The sequence below is a fragment of the Phyllobates terribilis genome, unplaced genomic scaffold (assembly GCF_046119375.1).
Source record: "Phyllobates terribilis strain yellow unplaced genomic scaffold, ASM4611937v1 Scaffold_11__3_contigs__length_659146591, whole genome shotgun sequence".
In the NCBI taxonomy this organism is placed as follows: Eukaryota; Metazoa; Chordata; class Amphibia; order Anura; family Dendrobatidae; genus Phyllobates; species Phyllobates terribilis.
Window position 1 is genome coordinate 323,855,110 of NW_027362771.1, and position 15,966 is coordinate 323,871,075.

The 15,966-nt window shown below is 40.0% G+C and overlaps 1 protein-coding gene across 8 annotated transcripts in view; it reads left to right on the forward strand.

Moving 5' to 3' along the window:
• The window catches only part of SHANK3 (SH3 and multiple ankyrin repeat domains 3), a 422,681-nt gene that overhangs the window by 358,512 nt on the left and 48,203 nt on the right, over positions 1 to 15,966 (forward strand). For all 8 annotated transcript variants that reach the window (XM_073652618.1, XM_073652625.1, XM_073652619.1 and 5 more), the window contains 2 exons: positions 5,238 to 5,362; positions 6,072 to 6,207. In XM_073652618.1, coding sequence (XP_073508719.1) covers positions 5,238 to 5,362; positions 6,072 to 6,207 — 261 coding nt within the window. The remainder of the gene's footprint in view (positions 1 to 5,237; positions 5,363 to 6,071; positions 6,208 to 15,966) is intronic.

Genomic DNA, 15,966 nt, shown 5'->3' on the forward strand with positions numbered 1-15,966 from the left:
AAGGCATCAAAACTATGAATTAACACATGTGGAATTATATACTTAACAAAAAAGTGTGAAACAACTGCAAATATGTCTTATATTCTAGGTTCTTCAAAGTAGCCACCTTTTGCTTTGATGACTGCTTTGCACACTCTTTGGTGTGTCCAAACTTTTGGTCTGTACTGTATATATATATATATATAGTACTGTGCAAAAGTTTAAAAGTTTTAAAAGTTTTGTCAATTGATAAAAATAAATTGATTGCGGTACATCTCTATTTTGTGCTGTGCACATGCTGCGGAAATTTCCGCTGCGGATTATCATTGCGGAAAAATCCGCAGCACTACCAATTATTTTGCGTTTTCACCGCCATTCACTTGCATTGGAATGCATGGAATCCGCATCACTGCATCTGTACATGCGGATTCCATGCGTTTCAATGTGCGGATGGTACCCGTGTCTGGAGAAGAGGAGACTCTCCTCCGGACCCGGGTACCATAGTACCTGTAAAAAAAAAAGAATAAAATAAAAAATAAATATTATACTTACCTTCTGATGGCCCCCGGTGTCCTTGTCTCGGCTTGCCGGCAGCTCGCGGTGGACTCAAGGACCTGCGGTGACGTCATTTAGTCATGTGATGGGTCACGCGACCGCTGACGTCTGATGGTCCTTTAGTCTACCGCGAGCTGACGGCAAGCCAAGACAAGGACACCGGGGGCTATCAGAAGGTAAGTATAATATTTATTTTTTACCATTCTTTCGGTCACACTATATAAATCCATACCGTTTGCATGGATTTATATAGTGTGACCAAGTTGACAAGCACTTTCCAAGTGATGCTAAAATCGCTTGGAAAGTGCTTGACAACCCGCATGCGGAAATGCAAGTGAAGAACGCTTCACATCCGCATGTCCCTGGAAGGAAAAATGCATGTACAATCCGCATGTGTTTTTTCTGCCAGGGAGATGCAGAAACGCTCAGGAAAAATCCGGAGCATTTCTGCATCGTGGGCACATAGCCTTATTGTGAACAATTAAGCAAGTTGAAGATGACATGATCTCTAAAAGGGATAAAGTTAATGATGACACATTTCCTTTGTATTTTAGGCAAAATATATATATATTGTCTTTTTTTTATTATTTTAAAAAAGGTCAAAAATGAAAATGGACTGATGCAAAAGTTTGGGCATCCTTGGAGATTTGTGTGCTCAGATAATTTTGACCAAGGTTTCAGACCTTAATTAGCCTTTTAGAGTTTATGGCTTGTTCATTATCATGGTTAAATTTCCTAACTTTATAATAACCCAGCCTCCTCTAATATTGTGCCAAAAACAGCAGCCATGGGTTCTTCTAAGCAACTGTAAAGCAGTCTGAAAATGAAAATTGTGAATGCCCACAAAGCAAGAGAAGGCTATAAGAAGATAGCAAAGTGTTTTCAAGTTGCCCTTTCCTTAGTTTGAAATGTAATTAAGAAATGGCAGTTAACTGGAACAGTGGAGGTCAAGATAAGGTCTGGAAGACCAAGGAAAATATTAGTAAGAGCTGCTTGTAGGATTGCTAGAGAGGCAAATTAGAACCCCCGCTTGACTGCAAAAGACCTTCAGAAAGATTTAGTAGACTCTGGAGTTGTGGTACATTGTTCTACTGCTCAGAGACACCTGCACAAATATGGCCTTCATGGAAGAGTCATCAGAAGAAAACTTCTCCAGCATCCTCACCATAAAATTCAGCGTCAGAAGTATGCAACAGAGCATCTAAACAAGCCTGATGCATTTTGGAAACCAGTCCTGTGGACCAATGAGATTCAAATTGAACTCTTTGGCCTCAATCATCAAAGGTATGTGTGGAGAAAAAAGGGCACAGAATTTCAGGAAAATAACATTTCGCCAACCATTAAAAGGAAACTGTCACCAGAAATAACGCTATTAACCTGAAGATATGCGGTTAATCTGCAGGTTAATAGCGTTATTATGCTGTCCGGCGCCTGCACGCTGCTGAATGCAGCGGGGAGAAAATGAACTTTATCCTTCCCGCCAGCATTCGGTTTCAGTCATGGAGACGGGGGTGCTGCGGGTTCATTCATCGCTCTGAGAATACAGAACAGCCGCTGTAACTGTGCCCACGGCCCTGACTGACAGCGCAGCCCCAATGCAGAGAGAATGTCAGTCAGGGCCGGGGGAGCGGTTACAGCGGCCAGCGGTTACAGCGGCCACTCTGTATTCTCAGAGCGATGACTGAACCTGCGGCGCCACCACCTCCATGACTGAAATCTAAAGTTCATTTTCTCCCCGCTGCATTCGGCTACGTGAAGGCGCCGGGCAGCATAATAACAACGCTATTAACCTGCAGATTAACTGCATATCTGCAGGTTAATAGTGTTATTTCTGGTGACAGGTGCCCTTTAAGCATGGGGGTGGAGCAATCATGCTTTGGGGTTGTGTTGCAGCCAATGGCACAGGGAACATTTCATGGGTAGAGAGTAGAATGTATTCAATGAAATTTCAACAAATTCTTGATGCAAACATAACATCATCTGTAAAAAAGCTGAAATTGAAAATAGCTTCTACAAATGGATAATGATCCTAAACACATGTCAAAATCCACGATAGATTACCTCGAAAGGTGCAAGCTGAAGGTTTTACAATGGCCCTCACAGTCCCCTGATCTGAACACTAATGAAAATATGTGCCTAGAACTCAAAATAGCAGTGCCTGTAAGACGACCCAGGAATCTCACGGAACTGGAAGAATTTTCCAAGGAAGAATGGATGAAAATCCCTCAAACTAGAATTGAAAGACTCTTGGCTGACTACAAAAAACGTTTACAAGCTGTGATACTTTCAATAGGGGGTGCTTCTAGGTACTAACTATTCCTTTTTGTAATTTTTAAAATGTAAAAGACGAAAATATATATATTTTTTTGCTGAAAATATAAAGGAAATGTGTCATCTTTAACTTTAGCCCTTTTAGAGATCATTTCATCTTCAACTTGTTTAACTGTTCACAACAGTAATTTTGATCAGGGATGCCCAGACTTTTACATGCCACTGTATATAGGCTGTTAGAAGATGCTTATTTTATTTTTCCCATTGAAAACACATGCACAGACTAGGCTGAGTTTGTAAACTTAAAGGGATATTCCCATCTCCAAGATCCTATCCCAGTATATAGTAGGTATAATAAGAATAATATCAAATAGCTCCAATTAGAAATGTAACATAGTTATTCTGATTCGCTATGTCGCTTATCCCATGCAGGCCATTATACTAGCTTAGGTATCCATGCTTATGACCACTCTTATAGTGACAGTTAGTTGTTAGTGGTTGTGACCATGGATACCTAAGCTACTGCAATGCCTGCACATGAGGTAAGCGACATAGCGCATCAGGAGTACTGTACTATACTACATTTCTAATTGGAGGTATTTGCTAATATTATTATTATTATTATTAAACCAACTACATTTTGGGATAGGATCTTGGAGATTGGAATACCCCTTTAATGATGGTTATGAGGAATAGCTTTCCATGGAACTTTCATTCTCCCAGCATGTATGTAGGGTGTAAGCGCACCTAATAGTCATTGAATCTTTAGCTGGCCATACTGATTAGATAGCTGTTGGTTGAACGATTCACTGGCTGATCTTTTGGTTGACAGCCATCTCAGTCAACACTCCTATACACAGAAGCACTCGCCAGCCAAACACATGGGTTACTAGCAGTGGGTGATGAGCGATTAACTGTTTACAGCAGGGGTCTCAAACACGTGGGCCGTATGCGGCCCCTGAGGCTCCATTGTGCAGCCCTCGGGCCGCTGAAATGATCGCGATCTGGTCCAGGGAGCGCCAATGACAGCGTTCCTTTCCAACTGAATGTCCGTCTTTAGACGCATTCAATTGAAATTTATTGTGGCACAGAGACCAGCTCTTTCTCTACAAGACAAGGGACATTACTACAGGACAGGGGACATTACTACAAGATGGAGTTCAGAATTACAATAAGGAGATAATTGTAAAACAATAATACTGAATGGAGCCGATTGGGGGTAAAAAAAAGGAATAATTTTTTTTAAATATTCAAAATAAAGTATGAAAAATTAACAGAAAATATTTGGCCACTAAAATGCTGCTTTATGTAAAAACTGAAGTAAAAAAGAAGACCTGTACCTTAACCAATATGATAAATACCATTAAAAAGACTAAAAAACATGCCAAAAATAAAAAAGCCATATAGAAAAATAATGGTATCACTGAAAACGTCACCTTCTCCCGCAAAGTGCGCAGCCCTTCATATTCAAATTTTTTCTATGTGTGGCCCATTTTCCCAGCTTACTTTTGAGACTCCTGGTTTACAGGGCTCCCATACAAGCTACCTATCCTGTCACTGTGACTGCGGCACCAATCAAAACAGCGAATTAGGGAGCCCCGATGGAGATAGATGTAGGTCCCAGTGATGTAGATTCACGTCTATTAGATATTTATGCCATATCCTGTAGTTATGCAGAAATATTTGTTATGAGACAACCCATTTAAAGCAGAAATATCAGCATATTTCATAATACAAACTGCATACATTATTAGACCTGATAATTCTGGTGTATTTACTGTGAAAATACATGTCAGAATTGCTGTAAAATTCTAAAATAAAAATGAGAATTTTGTGCTGAAAAAGCTCAATGTAATACTAGGCAATGTAATACATGACAAGAAATCTTCCAAAAAGGATTTTACATTGATTTTCAGAGGAAGTACAACAGACTCATCAAGACTTAGTGTTTATTTTAGTAATATATGCAAATGCACAAACTGTATGAGATTAGACACCTGGCAAAGTATATGCAACTATTTGGTAGCTGGTTATATATTAGGTTTCCATATTCAGTCTTTAGACCTCATTTAGACGGCTGTTTAATGTTTGCATTAAGTCCAGCACAACTATGGTTCCGATCTCTAATGGCCACAACTATCAGGACCATGAAGATGTAGTTAGACCAGGATTTGTGACTGTATTTTGGGTACAATTACTTTATGCCTTGTTTTGGATGTTTTTTTAAGATGTATTGTATTTTATTTCTCACTCTTTATACTTAAGTATATAGAATATTGACTATGGCATAAATGACAGGATAGTACATGAGTAAATAGTAGTTTATGAATTTGCTTGCTTTTCCCAGTACTATTCATACATATATTTACAACAAATTATGGGATGTTTAAAATTAATATATTAATTTATTGTCAAAATAAATCTTCTTGTAGCAGAGACCCCAATCGAGGAGTTCACACCTACACCAGCTTTCCCTGCTCTGCAATATCTGGAATCTGTGGATGTCGATGGCGTAGCATGGAGAGCAGGTCTTAGGACAGGAGACTTCTTGATCGAGGTGTGGAATCAGCATGCAGTCTCATACCTTAAGGCCATATTCACACATGGTAGTTTCGCTGCTTTTTCATCTCTGACTTCAATGTGGCAAAAATTCAGCATTGAAAGCTGCATGTAAAAGCACATTCTCTCTGCATACTATAACGCAATATTCTGTATACACAGTAAGTAAGTAACTCAAGCATGATTGTGGTAAAACCATGGTAAAATCCACCTGTTTTGCCATGTGTGAATTCACCCTAATGAATCCATACTGCAATCATCCTGGGATCTTCCTCTAAGTGCAAAGAAAAATTAAGTCTTTTCTAACCCTGACTGCTGGTAAAAACTACTTCTGAAATTCGATCACTTATAGTCAGATTGTCCACTTTTTCTTTGCACTTACATATTGTCCCTGCTTCATTTTTGTATCTTTTTGTCCATTCTATCCAATCTTAGTAATATTATATACAGTAGGAAGGATTGTAAAACAACGTTATGATCTATGTAAATGTAATGGCATGCTGAATGTGTGCAGAAATGTTTTCCAGTTTTTTCGTCTGCTTCATTAGGTTGCTTGTGTCTCAGGGCAAGATGATATTTTTGGAATACATGAACCAGAAAAGATCTCTTATGCCACAGTCTATAGCTAATCCATTCTCACCTGCTGCTCTATAACTATAGTATACCTCTCTAATTTCCTTGTGATTTCCCCCATTTGTTTTCTGCAGGTGAATGGAGTAAATGTTGTGAAGGTTGGTCATAAACAAGTGGTGTCACTTATTCGCCAAGGGGGTGCTCATCTTACCATGAAGGTTGTGTCTGTGAGTCGCAAACCTGAGAGTGAGGAGGCCATGCGTAGAAGGGGTAAGAATATATCTAGAAATATATATTTGATAGCTGAGTGAATACAGTGGTGTGACAGAGTCCCTGGTGTTATATACGAGGAGAGGTATCTGTCACTCCGGCTGCTAGCCTGTGTGAACTCAAACCTACAAACTGTCTGCCAGCATGTTATATGCTGGTGGTTAACTGACTTAAAGGGTATGTTTTTTTGTGAATGGCAAAGAGGATGGGAAGCCATTCACACTACTTCCACTCAGGGCGTGGCTGAGCAAGTTTAAATGCTCAGTCACTGTTTTTTTTCCTGTAGTATGTGGTCTGGAGAGTGAAGTCTCCAGGCTGTGTTTGGTGAAGCCAGAGAGCAACACCGAAGGAGTGGTGTTTGGTGAGACTTCACTGTGCTACCCGGAGCGGGCGAAGCCACGCTCGCTAATGGACTCTATTATACTTTATCTTTTGTTTTTCCATAACCCTGGAGAGGGCCTGTTTATTTTTGTGGAACTCTGCTGGAGCTTATACCGTCTAAATAAACCAGCAGGAAGTTAACCCAGCTTATTTGCTGTGTAATGCTCCTCTGGGAAATTTAATACGCAAATTGCCTCTTCAGAGAAAAAGAGGACTTGAACTCTATAACGCCACCTATTGGAAGCAACAATCCTACAAGTCACAATCAACCCATAATCAATGTTCGGAGGAGCATTGCACGGCAAATAAGCCTCCTTACCTTGACATGCCAGAGCCGGCATGTCACTCTCCACAAGGAGAAACTTTACCCCTTAGACTTCAGTCCAGAGCCTCTCATCTAGCCAAATCAGTTCTCATACTTTGCACTGACGAGGGCCAACAGCCCGAAACACCGTGTCTGCAACTTGAGATTCTGATTTGGCTTTTATCCTAAGTCATATTGCATGACTCGTTAAAGGGTTGATTGTGACTTGTAGGATCGCTGCTTCCAATAGGTGGCGCTATACAGTTCTAGTCCTCTTCCTCTCTGAAGAGGCAATTTGCATATTATTATTCCAAAAACTATTCATTAAAATGTTCTTTGTTTGTGGGAAAACCCCTTTAAACCAATACTTTGTTGAAGTGCCCTTTGAATTCATAACAGTATTTTGGGTAGGAGTCTATCAGCCTGCAATTTGAGTCCTTGCAGTAGTGCTACATATCTGTTATTTGTGAGGTCATCTCCTGTGTACAGCACCCTCTTCAGGTCAGATTTTTGATTTGATTCAGGTCTAGGGTCTGGCTGGGCCATTCCAAAACTTTGATCTTCTTCTGGTGAAGACATTCTTTTGTTGATTGATTTACAGGTATGCTTAGGTTGTTATCATGCTGAAAGGTAAAATGCATCCTCATCTTCAGTTTTTTAGCACAGGCCTGAAAGTTTTGTTGCAAAATTGACTGATATTTCAAACTGTTCATAATCCCTTCCACCTTGACTAAAGCCCCAGTTCCAGCTGCTAAAAAACAGCTACAAAGCTTAATGCTGCCTCCACTATGCTTCACTATGACTAAGCTGCAGGGCCGGTTTTAGACAAAGTGGGGCCCTAGGCAAAAGTTTAAATTGAGGCCCTGAATGCCCACATATTGCACCATCACACTCACATTTTGTTTGGCGCTGAGTTCAGGTTGTTCAATGAGCGTGATCTACAATATTGAAGTCGTTCGGTGGTTCTTTACCGGCCTCTTTACACCGGCTGAGGAAGAATGATGGGGACAGAACAATCATTAATAGATCAATCTGTCCATATACAGTATTATGTTATCAGCAGCACATCTGCAGTTTGCATCCGGTGATGTGCTGCTGAGAGCAATGATTGTTGTTCCAGCATAAACAATCCAATCACCCGATGAATAAGCAGCAGTTTGCTCTTTTGTTGGATGATTGCCGACCTGTTTACACATATGAACTCTCATCTGTGCTGCCGGGATTTATAAATGTGAATGCTACACACATACATAGTGTGTGTCACATACTGCTACTGTGTGTCTATACTAGGCCATCTACATATATTATTAACATATGTGCAAGTTAGAATAATGCAATAAAATATATAAACATACACACTTATACACACACATGTATACGGCACACACTTATACATAATACATATATGTACATAGCACACACATGCTGCACAACAAATTCTCAGCAGATTCACACATTACACACAGCACATGTATGCAGGACAGCAAACGTTCATATAAACACATACATATATCTCACAGACAGCACACACTACACACACCTCAGATACACACAATGCTATATGCTGGAGGGAATGACAATGTTTCACACTATGAACTGCAGCTTCTCCTGCTCACAGCAGCACTGTCCCAGCAGACACCTCCCTGCTCTCTCCTCTGCTGACAAGAGCAGGAGGAGCTGACAGGAGCCGCTTTCACCATCACCAGGAGCAGCACAGTACACAGTGGATACAGTACAACTTATCTGGCAGCTCAGGGTGGTAGGTGCTGGGTCTCTGGCTCTCCCTCCCCCTCAGAGACGCTGTGCAGGAGGATAGGCTTACTGGCCAGTGAGCGCTTCTATCACTGATGGGGGAAGGTTCAGTGGCTGGTGCTGTTTTCAATGCCATGCCCTCACCAAAGGTCCTGAAGTTCCCCAGAGTGCAAGTCCTATGGTGACATCACGGTCACATAATCGTGATGTCACTACAGGTACTGAACCAGTCTCTACATTGGAAGCTTCACTGATAATGTAATTATCAGTGAAGCTCCTACTGTAGACGCTGAGGGCCCCCAAGGGAGTGGGGGCACTAGGCTGATGCCTAGTCTGCACTGCACTAACACCGGCCCTGGTAAACTGTGTACTGACTACTATTTAACACATACCTCCCATCTTTCGAAGAAGAGAAAGAGGGATAGATCATGCGGCGCGCTACGCACGGCGTGGCAAATTTTGGCCACGTCACTTGTTACACCCCAATCCACTCTCATTTGCCATTTCTTTCTCCCATGGCAGGAGAAGGTGTCATAGGGGCGCTGGTAATGAGGGGCATTCAGCAGATGGCCCTCATCCCCATTCCTGGTATGCATGGCCTCCTCATCCCCAATCCTGGTTTTGTTGGCCCCCTCATCCCCAATCCTGGTATTCATGGCCCCCTCATCGCCAATCCTGGTATGCATGGCCTCCTCAGACCCAATCCTGGTATGCATGGCCTCCTCAGACCCAATCCTGGTATGCATGGCCCCCTCAGACCCAATCCTGGTATGCATGGCCCCCTCAGACCCAATCTTGGTATGCATGGCCCCCTCATCCCCAGTCCTGATATAAATAGCCCCCTATCACTGCACTCATGAAAAAAATAAACAATTCTACTCACCTTCCTTCCTCCCCTCTGCTCTGCTCCAGTGCTGCATCCTGTCTGCCAGCAGCTCATGTCAGCATCTGAGCAGACATGACGTCACTTCTCCTTAATAGCATACACTGTCAGCACGGCCGCAGCTCCTGCTGCGGCTCCATGATCCTCTGTGCCTGCTACTAAAGAGAATGTTTATTCACTCTTCTCCACGCCCATGGGAGTGGAGAAGAGTGAAAATTCATTCTATCTAATAGCGGGCACACAGGATCGCGGAGCCGCAGCAGGAAGCCAGCGGCTGCGATTGACAGTGAGTGCTATTAAGGAGAATGAATATTCACTCCTCTACACTCCCATGGGCATGGAGAGGAGTGAATATTCATTTTCTTTAGCAGCGGACACACCTGGTAGCTGCAGCTGCCGGCTACTACCTGTGCCCGCTGCTCCATCGCCGCAACCCACCCCACCACCCTCCACAGCCGGGAGAACAGCTCAGCCGTGACGGGACGCGGGACTGAGCCCTCAAAGAGGGACAGTCCCACGAAAATCGGGACTGTTGGGAGCTATGTTTAACATGAGGTTAAATGCGATTGGCTATTTCTGAAAACAACCACAGCCCCAATTATAAGGGGGTGTTCACACTTATGCAATCACATTATCTTAGTTTTGTTATTTTTGTTTTCACTCTCAGAATTATTTCAGTTTGTTTCTCAATTAAATTGTACAGAATTTGAGTGACAATAAAGCAGGGAAAGGTTTGGTATAGTAAGGTATTTTTTTTTTTTTTGTACATTAGCAAAACTTGGAATTTTTACAGGGGTGTGTAGACTTTTTATATCCACTGTATGTAGCAAGTGCATATAATGACATTATAATCATGGTCCTGTTGGCTGAGTCATGGAAAGTTTTCAAGGTTGCTTTAAGCTAAACATGTAGATGTTACCAAAAGGGGCATTTTGTACGTAATTTATGGCAGATAAATAGGATATACTATAAATGTCTGATAGATGCAGGTCCCAGAAGTGGCACTTATCCTGAGAACGGTTGTCCTCATGTTGCAATCACTGTGATTTTGGTCCTGAGTCTGTGAGCGCTTGAGTGACATTGTTATATCATGTGAGCCCTGCAGCCAATCAGTGGTGGTCACTAATGGTCTGAAGCCCTCACACTTCCTTCTGACACAACAGTTTCAGACATTTCATATAAAGAGAATCAAGTTTTCATTATATGATCTAAGAGCAGCTTGATGTAGGGGCAGAGACCTTAATTCCAGTAGTGTCACTGCAGTCACTGCTGCATATCTTTCAGTGTTGAGAATGCTGAGACTTTATAACACCTTCCACACCACTGATTGTACTGGGTACACTTTACATTGACAGAAAGCTTCTAATCAATAGTGGGGATGGGCTTAAACAGAGCAGTAGACCAGAAGGCACAAGACAACTAGTCCTAGACCTGCTGATTAAAACACTGATTTTATTGAAATAGTGGCACACAGCCTAGTAAGTGATACATAACTGGAATCAGGATCTCAGCCCCTTTATCATGCTGCTTTCAGATTACATAACAAAAACCTGCTGAAGGGTTGTCTGTAAGAATGGGTTGTCCAAGTAGTGGGCAACCCCTTTAAGGTTTTCTTTTCACGCCCCTGGAAGAAGCGAGGCAAAACGCGCATTGGGGTGGAGGGACACTGTGCTGGTGATTCCTTATGCAGTGACTACATCATCTCTGGTAACATTACCATTTATACTTATATTTATGTAAGCTGCTATAAGGTAGACCTTTAACTTTGGGACTTGATGGATCTTTATAGGGGTAATTTAGGGATTTATTAATTTGGTGAATTTGAATCCTCCAATTTATTTATTGATCCAGGCCACATTGTTTGTTCTACCTGTTTATTTTTGTCTATCCAGGCACATTTTGTTTTTTCTAATAAACTTTATATCTTTTAATATTCATCTTAGCATGGTTCGCTTCTTTTCCTGGGAATATGCATGGAGTCTTAGGGTGTAGTTTATTGTATTTATATCGAAGTGCCATGCACTTTTGTGGACTATAGGACTTTATTAATCATTCCCTTTAAGTTTTTATAGCTTTCTTACAAAATGCTAATATGTTTCAGACTGCTTTCTTTTTGGGTCAGTTCACAGACTAGTTCATTATTTACTGTTATATCTGTTCATAATGTGTCTACAGATGTTATATTTCACTGTTGATGGCTACAGGCATGTAGTAGGAAGTTTCTGCATATGAAAGTACTGTAAGTTGTATATATTATTGTTAATTAATATGTGAATTGAAGGTATTATGTAAACTTTTTTTATGTTTTAGTTTGGCTTTTAAATACATTTTCTCACAAACATAAGTGTTTTATGTATTTTTAAAGCGGTAATTCAGTCTCATAAATTGATGGCATATCGCTAGTATATGCAATCACTACATGATCCGCGGGTAGTCCAGACATCAGCACCTCACCTGTCATAAAGTTATGGCATGTCTTACTGATATTGTTAAAAAAAAAAAGCTAGAAAGTCTAGAATTGATGCTTAACCCCTTTCCGGCATATGACATGCAGTTACGTCATATGTCCGGTGTCATATTTTTACTATACTGAATTATTCAGTCATCATCTGCCTCTAACAGCTTTGGGTGGAGCGGAGCAGAAGCCGCTGTTGTTAACCTGTTAAATGTCACTGTCAATCTCTGACAGTGGCATTTAACAGGCACTAGCAGGGGGGTGCATCATTCCATGCGCCCATCAGCGTGCCCATGACATGATTGCAGGGCACCCATGAGTTGCAATGACAGCCAGGGGTCTGCTGAAGACCTCCGTGTTTGTCATTTGTCAATTAAAAAAGACAGCATGTAGTATTCATAGGAGACTGTGATTTTTGCTATACATAGCAGTGCTGAAGCGCTGCTGTGTATATTACAAGCAATTGAATGATCGAAGGTTCAAGTCATCTAAGGGGACTAACAAATACAGTAAAAAATGTAAAAAGAAAATACAAAAGTTCAAATCACCCCCCTTTTGCCCCATTAAAAATAAAGCAATTGATAAAATATTAAAAAAAAGTATATTTCGTATCGCTGCATTCGGAAAAAGTCAGATCTATCAAAATATAAAATAAATTAATCCGATTGGTACACGGCATAATGATAAAATAAATCAAAATCCCAGAATTACATTTTTTTTGGCCCATCAACATTGTAATAAAATGCAACAAGAATGTGATCAAAACATTGTATGTACCCCAAAATGGTATCAATAAAAATGTCACTTCAGAGCGCAAAAAATAAGACCTCACCCAGCACCCGATCCTGAAAATTGAAAATGTTTATGGGTCTCAGAAAATGGCAACACAAGCAAAAAAAACTTGTTTTTATCACTTTCCAATTTTTTTTTTCACAACTTAAATAAAGAAAAAAATAATACATGTTTGTTATCAGCGTAATCATACTGACCTGGGGAATAATATCGCTAAGTGAGTTTTACTATATAGTTAGCCAAGTGTGGAATTTTTCGCAATTTCAACTCACTTGAAATTTTTTCCCCCAGTTTCCAGTACATCACATGATAAAATGAGTGGTGTCATTCAAAAGTACAACTTGTCCCGCAAAGAACAAGCCCTCATATGGCTATGTGGATGGACAAATAAAAAAGTTATGGCTTTTGGAAGGGGAGGAAAAAATGGAAAATAGCCCAGTCATAAAAGGGTTAAAGATGACCTGTCAGGTCTTCTTACATGTCTGTTTAATAAATACCTGTGACAACTGGGTGTTTCCTGTTGGGGGTGTGTCCCAACACAGTGATTGTCCAATCAGTGCTCACAGTGTCAATACAATGTAGAGACACACCTCTTTCGTGGAACACGCCCAGTTGTCAGATTATTCATACATTTCTAGATGGAAAAAAAACCAAGCAATGTGAACTGAGGTCTAAGATGGTACACATGCAAGAAATAGGAGCATGTTCACACTAGCAAAAAGAAGCAAAACCTACAAAAGACAAAAAATATATCTCATACCCTACCATCATTATATATAAATGTAAAGCAAAGTTGCATATTAAATATAGGGTACTTAGTTCACTAATAATGATGGTAGGGTATGAGATATATTTTTTGTCTTTTGTAGGTTTTATTTCTAGATGGAATTAGCGGAGGAACAGCATAGCACAGAGGTGTAAGAAAAGATGCTCCAGAATTGTTATTTCATAGGTAATTATTTTTTTTTTCTAAAACAGACATGTCAGAAATGGTGACAGGTCCTTTTCAAAGTGTGGCACCGTTTTCAGGAAATATATGGAAATTGCTTTCTTATTGCCAATGACAGATGCCAGCTTCGTTTTACAACAGCCTGGAGACGGCTTATGGGCCTTGGACTTCAAGCTGGTGTAAAATCTGCTGCATCTATAGTTGGAGAGGGCAAACTGCAATAGTAATATTGAGATATTCTGCAGCTGTGTGGACGGATATTCAGATAACTCTAGAAAACGTTGTAGAATATTATTGAAGGGTTTTTTCACCTTTTAAAAATAATTTAACAAAACACACTGATATCTAACCTCTTCAAGTATTACTACTTATAGGTATTTCTTAGGAGGGAGCTTTTCCCCACAATACTTTACACGTACAGCGTGTCATTGTGATCATGCGGGCACGGCAGCTGTGTCTGAGCGAACACCAGCGGGAGTGAAGCTGTGATTGAGGAAACTCCATTTCCAACTGTTTAACCCCTGAAGATCATTACGAAACGCAATCCTGTGTTCCCAGCATCGCAATCTCCGAGACAAATGTTTCTGCTAGTGTTAATAAACTAATTAACAGTACATCACATATCTTAGGTGTGCCCTAACATGTAGACTTTTCCTGCACATTCAGATATATTATGGTACATTTTATTAAAAAGCAAAAAAATAAAAAGTTCCTCTTAGGCTGTGTTCCCATAGTGAGTATTTGGTGAGTTTTTGATGTTGCAGATTTTCTGCGGCATGTTTGCCCCTACTAGGTAAATTAGTTTACTTGCGTTTTTTCTTTTTTGTGTGAATTTTTTTTTTATATGTGTTTTTATCGCTTTTTACTAAGGGGTAAAGTTTTTCCTTGTGGAGAGTAACAGGCCGAGCCTGGCATGTCAGTGTGAGGAGACTTATATGCCATGCATGCTCCTCTGGGAAATTAAATATTCAAATTGGAGAGGTCATTTGCATATTGCTTTTTTTTAACACTGCGGAGTTTTGTCTTTTATGTCATATTTTAAATGAAGCTGTCTTCTTTTCAAGATATTTGGCAAAACTTTATTGATAGTCATGTGCAGATTATATGCGTTTTTTACCTGCGGATTTTCCTCATGTAATGCAATTCTGTGTGGAAAGTCCACACATAAAAGTCACCGTACCCGCAAGAGAAATTGACATACTGCGGATTTGAAACACGCACCGCGGATCAGTTTATGCTGCGTAAAAAATACAGTGGGCATGAGATTGCTAATAATAAAAAATAAAGAAACAGATACCATAAAAATTATAATCACAATTGCAAAAAATATTTTTTTTAAATTTAAATAAAAGTATCTGCATTTGAAAGCGTACAGTATACATAATGTATGAGTGTACTCATAATGACCTGCACAATCAAGTTATGGCGTCTATTAGGTGAACCGTAAAAGCTGTAAAATTAAAAAACAATTTGCACCATTATAAAAAGTATATCAATTAAATGTATATATTATGATCAATGGTCAATAAAATACACAGGTTATGTAGTTAGTAAATGCTACATTATTATTTTTTATTTTAATCTGTGACATCTCAAATATCAATACAGTATGGATACTGGAAATGAAGGGTTAATCCGAAAAAAAAATTCCAGTCCCGGGATTTTCTATCACATTTCGAGTGTTTCTCCGTGGGATTGGTTGTGCGTCTCCTATAGAGGGTATATTCTGAGCTCACCAGCTTCCTTATCTGTCTCTCTGGATTCACAGACCAACTGTTCCACTCAAACATTTCCAGCAGACAGCGTGGGTACAAGAGGAAGTGTGGGCACAACCTTTAGATAATAATTAGTGTGTTTTAAGTAGCTCTTTAACTCCTATAAATTGTCTTTTACTTAAGGGTTTGTGCAAGATTAATTCTGTAATGTGATATTTTATTATTTGTATGTTTTTGTTATGTTAATTGTTTAATATGGTAATTTGTACATACCCTCCCGCTGGCAGATTTTAATACCAGAATTTGCTTTGTTTTCTGTCTGTATTTCATCATCTCTACATGCCTTTAAGTACCAATCATAATAATATTTTTAGGCATCTGCTAGATGACACCTAAGGCCACGTCTCTACTATCAGTATTTGGTCAGTATTCGGTCTGTATTTTTTCTCTGGAGTGGGAGCCAAAACCAGGACTGGGTGATAAATGCAGAATTGGTGACTTGTTTCTATTATACCTTTTCTCTGATTG